Genomic DNA, 8,231 nt, shown 5'->3' with positions numbered 1-8,231 from the left:
CCTCCTGCCCGGCACAGCTGCCCCACCCCTGTCCCGTGCCCGGGGGAAGCGGCACCACCGCACACGGGTTTGCTTAAAGTGCTTCCTTAGAGGCTCAGACTAAAAATCCACTTAAAAACCGAGCTTAAAAGGGACCATGTGTGTCACCAAGCCTCCCCCCAGGAGCTGTTCCTGGTTCTGGGGAGGGCCAGGTGCCGGTGGCACCCGGTGGCACTGCAGCACGGCACCTGTCGCACTCGGGCAGCATCTGGATCCCAACTCCAGCCTGGCATTTCTGGGTGCTTTGTTTGGGGACCCCAATCCTGGTCCCCGAAGTGTCTCCCTGCAGTGTTTCCCAACCACGCAGGGCTGAGCTGTCCCGCAGACTGCAGCCTGTCCCCGGCCAGAGGAACCATCCCAGGGGACAGCCCTGACCCAGCCCTCGGCCCCGCAGGACCCGGAGGGGGACAAGGCGGTCTGGCACCCCGGGGTGGGTGCCTCGAGGTCGGGGGCTCGGTGGGGGCTCCCCCGCCGCCCCCAGGAGCCGGCGAAAGTCCCGGTGCTGCCGTCGGCAGGACCATATGTGTATTTGGAGGCTCCCGCCCCTAAGCTGCTTTTATTAATTTGTAATCCCCTGCGAGCAGGAGGTAAAGGGATTCGGGGGATTAACGGGCTCACAGTAACAACCACAATTATCAGCTCCGGCTGCCTGCGGCAAGCGGTGCACACACGCACGGCGCTCTCCGCAGACAAACACGGCCCCCGCGCCCCTGTGGCAGCACCGGCAGCTCCGCACACGCAGAAAGGCGAGGTGCCACGGAACAGAACCTGTGCCAGGGGTCCGGGTACAGGCACGCACCAGACACGGGCCCGGCCCCACCTGCGCTCCCGCACAGCCCCGCACTCGCAAAAACCCCGCGCAGCCCCACCCGCAGCCCCGCGTGTGCCCGCGCCGGCGCCGCCGTGCGCACACGCGTGTTCCGCACACGCACAGCCCGTCCGTGTCCGCCCCGTCTCCGGTCAGGGCAATTAACCTCCTGCAGCCGCCGCGCGCCGCTGGCCGGGGGTCAGACACCCACTACCTCTCCGCGTTTGTTAATTAATTAGCGGCGGGGGAAGAGCCCCCCCCCCGCGCCCACGGGCGGTGTCGGGGCAGCCCCGCACCGCGGGGACAAACGAAATCCGGGCGCGGGGGCGGCCGGGGGACGACCGGGCCCGGTGGGAGGGTCCCCCAGACGGCGGCTCCCCCGACCCCTTCGTGCGGCCGCCGGGGGGTTCGCGGGGGCCCCGGGGCCGCTTTGCCCCCGAGGGCGGCGGCTGCAGCCCCAGCCCGCGCGTCGGGCGCGGCCACGCGTGGGACGGCGGGGACAGCGCTCCCCCCGCCGCTTTTGTGATGCTAAAGAGCCCGGCGGTGAACCGGGGCCCAGCTGCGGCCCGGTGCCGCCCCCGGCCCGCCCCCCGCGCCCCCCCGCTCCGCCCAGCCCCGCGCCGCTCCCTGCGCGCCCCTCCGCGCCGCTCCGCCACTCCTCCGCAGCCACCCGCGCACTTCGGACGGCGCCCACGGAGGCCGCGATGCTGCTGGAGCGGGTCCGCGCCGGTTCGGAGAAGACAGCGGAGCTCTGTCCCTTCCCGCGGAGCCCAGGTGAGGGGGAGGCGCGCAGATCTCCGCGTCCCCCTGCGGAGGCACCGGCGGCTGTTCTGGGAGCCCCGGGCCCGGGTGGGCTCCGTTTGTGCCGGTTCCGCACTCCGGGGGCACCGTCGTAGCCGCGGTCGGGGCTGGCTGCGGGGAAAGGCGGCCCGACGGCACCGGGGGATCCGTCCCGGTTCATCCCGCCCGCCCCTCGCTCTCTCTCGCTCTCTCCTGCCTCTTCCCCGATATCAGAGCCCCCCTCGCTGCCCCCCGTACGCTGGCGGCCCCGCGGCCACTCCAGGCACCCGTTTGGCTCCCCGTCGATCCCAGGGGAAAAGCGGCGGCTGCCCCGGGGTCGCCCCGTTCCCCGTGCAACGAGGACAGGGACGAAACGAGGACTTCCCACTGCCCGACGGTTCCCTCCGACTGCGGAGACCACCCGCCCCCCGCTGCCCGGCTCCCACACGGCTTTTTCCCGACTTTAGAAAAACTCCGTTAATTCTTCTTTTAAATGTTTTTTTCCTCCCTTTTAACTAACGGGGGACAGCCCTGTCGGGGCGGGGGGAGCCGGGCTGCGCTCCCCGGCGTGGCCGGGTTCCGGGTCTCAGCGGGGGAGGCCGAGCCGGATTCGGAGCAGCGGGTCCGGTCCCGGTGCGGGGCTGTCCCGGTTCTCGCCAACATCGAACGCGGTCGACGGGGCTTAGAGAAAAATCAACGAGGAGCCGGGGCGGGGTCCCCGCCGGTGTGCGGGGACAGAGGTGTCCCCGTGAGCGGGACCGACCGCGCGGCCCCGCAGCCGCCGTGAACGGGCCGGTGCCCCCGGTCCTACCCCGGTTCGCCTTTCCGTGGCTGTCCCCGTGGGCTCTCCGCGGGGCGCACATCGCGGCCGCGGCAGCTGCGCGTTTGACCCGGCAACCGGGACCTGCTTCTGCACTCCGGGGGCGGAGGCGACACCGCCGAAATCGAACCCCCGGTAGAACGAAGGACGCGCGAACACCGCTGTCCTGCAGGACACGACCCTCGTTCACGGCCCCGCGGTCCTCGGGTCCGTCGGGGCCCGGGGAGGCAGCGGGAAGGGAGCGGCGGGGCTCGGCGGGGTCCGGCGGTGCTTACCGTGGCCGAGGGCCGGTCCCGGGGGGTTCGCACCGCCGGGGGCCCGAACCGTGCGGTGCTTTGCCCGGGCCGGGGGCAAATCCCGGGGTTGCGGCTCACAACGAGCTCGGGGCAGCGGCCGGCGCTGCCTCCCCCGGCGCGACCCCCGCCCGCCGCCGGCCCCGTCGGGGTTCGTTTCCGGGCGCCCCGGAGCCGCGTCCCTCCCGCCGAGCGCAGCCGGGAAGGGGCGGCGGGAGGGGATGTGCCGCCGGCCCCGGGGGCGGGGGGGATTAAATACAGCGCCCCGCGATGCCCTGCCCGGCGCTTCAGACCGGCACCGGCAGCGAGGGCCGGCGTCTAAAAATAACCCGCTTTAGCGAATTAAATCCCCGGCGCCGCGGGGGTGGCAGCGGCCGAGGCGGGGGAGAGCAGCCGTCGTGATCTGGGGGGGGACAGGCGGGGGGGAGCGCGGAGGTTCCGCACCCGGCCCGGCGGCGGCGGGCGCGGGGCTGGGGCCGGCGGGGGCTGCGCCCGCGCCCCGCGGAAGATGCGCCAGAGCCCGCGGCCCGCCTGAGGGAGCGGAGCTGCCGCGGGTCGCCATGCAGCGTAAGAGCCGCGGACCGGGCTGGACCGGGACCTTGCGGGGCTGTGCCGTGTTACCGTGCCCGGTGCCGGTGCCGGAGCTCCGTCCTGGCAGGGGCCGCTGCCTTTAGTGCTGCCGCTGTTGGGGTTGCTTGTCTGAACGCGGTGAATTGTTAAGGATAACGATTATCGCCTCCACCTCTTACCCCTGTGCACGGCGATCCAGCTCTGTATCTCTAAATATAATTATCTTTACATAGAGATACTCTCATGTCCGTATCCATCTGTATCTGTACAGCCGTGTCATGCATCTCTCCGCCTCTATTTATACCGATATATCTCTATTCACGTACCTCATATCCATATTTTTACCTACTTATCTCTATCTATACCTGTATACTGAAATCTATATATTTATGCCTATATATCTGTACATTTCGTTCTCTATCTGCTGTATCTGTTTGGTTTTATATCTCTATTTCTCCATGTCTGTATCCTTATCTCCTCCTGCATAATCTCTGTCGGTATCTAGAGGGGGACGGGACAAAACTACCGCGTTTTTATTTTCAGTGCAATTCTCATAATTTTTGGTAGTTTTTTTCCCCACCCCGTCCGGGTATCCCGCCGTTGTTCGCAGGTGAATTTTGGAAGTTTAGGAAAAGGAAAAAGACCCTGGGAGAATTGCAGCTTTGCCGGCGGCTCGCTTGGGGGGTTCATTCCGTTTCCATCACTTCCCTTCTTGTTTATCCCGGTTCTCCCGGGGGCTTTCCCAGCAGGGTGCTTGACCCGGGGTTTCGCTGCTCTCCGCGGTGCCGCGACAACGAATTTGAACGAATAATGATTTTTTTCGTGCTGTTCCCCGGGCCAGCCCGGGCTCCGCCGTCGGTCGGCAGCAGCCCCGAGGGCGGCGGGCCGGGCCGGGCCGGTCGGGGAGGCGGCGGGGCCATCGACGGGGACTGACGGGGGCTGCCTCCCCGCAGAGATCCCGCTGTGCGCCGGCTGCAACCAGCACATCGTGGACAGGTTCATCCTCAAGGTCCTGGACCGCCACTGGCACAGCAAGTGCCTGAAATGCTCCGACTGCCAGACGCAGCTGGCCGAGAAGTGCTTCAGCCGCGGGGACGGCGTCTACTGCAAGGAAGACTTCTTCAAGTGCGTGGGGACGGGACGGGGGGCGGCCGGCCCGGGGGGTGTCATAGCGCGGGCAGCGCGGGAGCCTTTGGGGTTCAGCACCGGGACAGCGGCACCGGGCGCGGCACCGCGGACAGCGCCGGGACCGTCCCCGGCCTCCGCCAGCTCAGCGGCCGCCGCTTGTCCCCCCTGCTCAGGCGCTTCGGGACGAAGTGTGCCGCCTGCCAGCAGGGCATCCCCCCGACCCAGGTGGTGCGCCGGGCCCAGGACTTCGTTTACCACCTGCACTGCTTCGCCTGCATCGTCTGCAAACGGCAGCTGGCCACCGGCGATGAGTTCTACCTCATGGAGGACAGCAGGCTGGTCTGCAAGGCGGACTACGAGACGGCCAAGCAGAGAGGTACCCCTTGCCCTGTCCTTTCCACCCCCGAGGGCAGTAGGGAGGCGGCTCGGGGCTCTCCTGACCTCCGGGACAGGCTCACACACCTGGCGGGAGGGTTCCGGGAGCGCCTGGGGAGGGTCGGGGGTCCCGCGTCCCCGGGGCCGCTCCGTGGTCACTTCACCCCTAACTCGCCCCGTGTCGGCAGAGGCTGAGTCCACGGCCAAGAGGCCCCGCACCACCATCACGGCCAAGCAGCTGGAGACCCTCAAAAACGCTTATAACAACTCGCCCAAACCGGCGCGGCACGTCCGGGAGCAGCTTTCGTCGGAGACGGGGCTGGACATGCGTGTGGTGCAGGTGAGAGCGGGGTCCGGGAGGGCCGGGGGCGGGGGCGGCGGGCAGGGACCGGCCCCGCAGCCACGGAGCTCCCCGGCGTGCCCTGCTCGCAGGTCTGGTTCCAGAACCGCAGGGCCAAGGAGAAAAGGCTGAAGAAGGACGCGGGGAGGCAGCGGTGGGGGCAGTACTTCAGGAACATGAAGAGATCCCGGGGGACATCCAAGTCCGACAAGGACAGCATCCAGGAGGAGGGGCCCGACAGCGACGCCGAGGTCTCCTTCACAGGTCGGTCCCCGCTTTGCCGAGCGCGGTCTGTGCCCTCCCCGCAGAGCTGCTGCCGTGCCCGGGCTCTTTTCCCCCTTTCGGTGCCACAGTCAGAATTTTCGGCAAAAAAACAGGGGGTGAAACCAAGCGGCCGAGGCGGGAGAGGGGCAGAGCTGCGGGATTCACCGCGGGGCGGTCCCGGCTGCCCGGCCCTCGGCGGGGGAACCGGAGCCGCGGCACCGAGGGGCAGCCGGGGCTGAGGAGCGGCGGGGGAAGCTCCGCTCCGCCTCCGGCCGGGCCCGGAAAGCTGCGGGAGGAGAAGGGAGAACTCCCCGGGCAGGCGCTGCAATGTCAGAGCCGCGGCCCAGACACGGCCTTTTCAAGGGATTCTTGGAAATACAAAAAACAGGAATCCCAGAACCACTGAATGTTTCTGTGGGTAAACGTGTGTGATTTTATACATTTTTAAAAATCTTATTTAGGGGTGGTTTTATTTGTGCAGTTGCTTTCTAGGACTCCTCAGTCCTGTGGGAACTGTTCCTGTGCTGCAAAAGAGAGATTGTTGTGTATTAGGGGACTTCTGCAGCAGTCTGTCCCCTTTTTGGAGCCCACATTTCTGGTGACAAACCCAGGACAGACCAAGAGCAGCTCTTGTCCTGTGCAGCCTCATCTCGCACGCTCCAAACCCACAGGAACAGGGACAGGGCCCCGTGCAGGGTGGGGAGGTCGGTGCCTGTGGCATTTGCAGGGACGTGTTCTACACAGTCTGGAGCCCAGACCTCCATCCCAAATTTTTGTATAATTTTTAGGAATGGGAGAGAAAAGGAAATGCCAACCTGTGTATGTATTTACACAAACTGTGTATTTATACAAACACAGTTTTCCATCTCAGCTCCTCTCCCCTGCTCCTAAAAACTATTTGATTTTCGAGTCTGTTTATACACACTGTGTATCAGCTCATTAAATATGAATATTCTATAAATAATAACTAAAAAATGTCGGAAAATTATTGAGAGCTTGATGCCACAAACAGGTTTGTATCCCAGGCAACAGAGCAGCTCTCACTGTCCCTAAAGCTCCTAACGAATACAAACAATTTTTGCTGGGAACTTAAAAAATATTGTTCATTTTTGAGGAGTGTTTTTAAGTCATACAAATACATTCTATGTTCTTGTGATTTCATTAGCCTGTTCCTGAGCAGATAAATAATTTATTATCTCTTTTCCTGAGCAATAGGGAATTTATCTGGCAATGGTTCAGGTAGCTCCTAAAAGTGATACCACAATTCAAAATAAACCTCAAAACCAAATAGAAACAAAATCTGGAGAGACATTGAACTCTCTTCCTCTTTAAAGAATTATTTTAAAATCGCGGTCTTATATTTTAACATGTACTTTTCATGCACATTTTTAAAATCCAAGATGTATTAGATGTTTGTGCTCAGAAAAAACAATAATCCCGTGGCTGCCCATGAAGATCTCTCAACAAGGATGGGAATAATAAGGAATTACAAGTGGAAGAGCGTGGCTGCTCAGCTCCCATCCTTTTAATCTATTTATACCCGGAGCTTGCGGAGTTCCCGGGTGGCCGCTGCCAGCTGTGACCGGGGCTCTCCCAGTAAAACCAGTCCACTCCAGCACTGCCCATGGCTCCCCCAGTAAAACCAGTCCGTTTCCCTTTCAGATGAGCCCTCCATGTCCGAAATGAGCCATTCCAATGGGATTTACAGCAATCTCAACGAAGCATCTCCTGCGCTGGGGAGGCAGGCGGGGACCAACGGGAGCTTCGCGCTGGATCACAGCGGGATCCCGGCTCAGGACCAGTACCACGACCTGCGATCCAACAGCCCCTATGGGATCCCCCAGTCCCCAGCGTCCCTGCAAGCACTGCCAGGCCACCAGCCCTTAATCTCCAGCTTGGTTTACCCAGACAACGGCTTGGGCATCATGGGACAGAGCGGACAAGGGGTGCCCCAGTCCATGAGGGTCCTGGCCGGGAATGGACCGAGCTCCGACCTCTCCACCGGCAGCAGCGGGGGGTACCCGGATTTCCCGGCCAGCCCGGCCTCCTGGCTGGATGAGGTCGACCATGCTCAGTTTTGATACGGGGCCACCCCCGGGCAGTGGGAAGGGAAAGGACTCGGTGCTGTTAAATGTCACCTGCTCTTGGAAAGGAAAGAGGGATGAGCCGTGAGTGCTGAGCGGGGCAGGAATGTGACGACACGGAGGGAGCAGAGGGGATTTCGGAGATGACCCTGGCAGAGGATGGTGGACAAAGGCCCTGGCACTGCAACCGTTGGCACCCGGAGCGTCCAAACCAAACTGATTCTCGTGTCTTTACCAAACACCAGGACTTGTGCTTTACAGATTTGATATGAGGTATTTTGCGTTCTGTTGTCAGTGCATTCTCCAAAGCAAGGACTTGCTCCATCACCCATCCACACCGAAACATTTTTAAGGGAAAATAAAGTCCTCATCCACGGTGAAAGGTGTGACAATGTCTATATTTCTATAGGAGAAATGTTCATAGTGAATCACTTCAGAAACCCATGGTAGGAAACTTCTCTGTTCTTCCAGCAGATTTTTTAAAAGCGCACCGATGCGGTATGTTTTGTTTTATTTTGAATTTACATTAACTTTTCTAAAATGAAATGTTCTTTAATATGCCAATCATTTATCAACAGCCCTTTTCCTTTGTAAAATGAAAATCATATGTTAATTCTGCTTCTCCCCTTTTTAATTTGTAGATTGCTAGTTTGACTCTTCCATATAAGCATTAAACCGTGAATAGATGTATTTATTACCAAGTAATTCCACGTTTATCACGAGGTCAAGA

At 61.8% G+C, this 8,231-nt stretch overlaps 1 protein-coding gene across 1 annotated transcript; it reads left to right on the top strand.

Annotated features, from left to right (window-relative positions):
* Positions 1 to 1,551: 1,551 nt before the first annotated feature.
* Positions 1,552 to 7,498, top strand: LHX3 (LIM homeobox 3; the record flags this gene model as incomplete). Its single annotated transcript, XM_082295313.1, has 6 exons — positions 1,552 to 1,621; positions 4,264 to 4,435; positions 4,612 to 4,814; positions 5,002 to 5,153; positions 5,246 to 5,417; positions 7,080 to 7,498. The coding sequence occupies 6 exons, from the start codon at positions 1,552 to 1,554 to the stop codon at positions 7,496 to 7,498; spliced, it is 1,188 nt and encodes a 395-aa protein (XP_082151439.1).
* Between the last annotated feature and the right edge of the window lie 733 nt (positions 7,499 to 8,231).

The sequence above is a fragment of the Coloeus monedula genome, assembly GCF_965178545.1.
Source record: "Coloeus monedula genome assembly, chromosome: 21".
Lineage (NCBI taxonomy): Eukaryota > Metazoa > Chordata > Aves > Passeriformes > Corvidae > Coloeus > Coloeus monedula.
The sequence above is the reverse complement of the archived record's forward strand: the minus strand, read 5'-3'. Positions and strand labels throughout refer to the sequence as shown.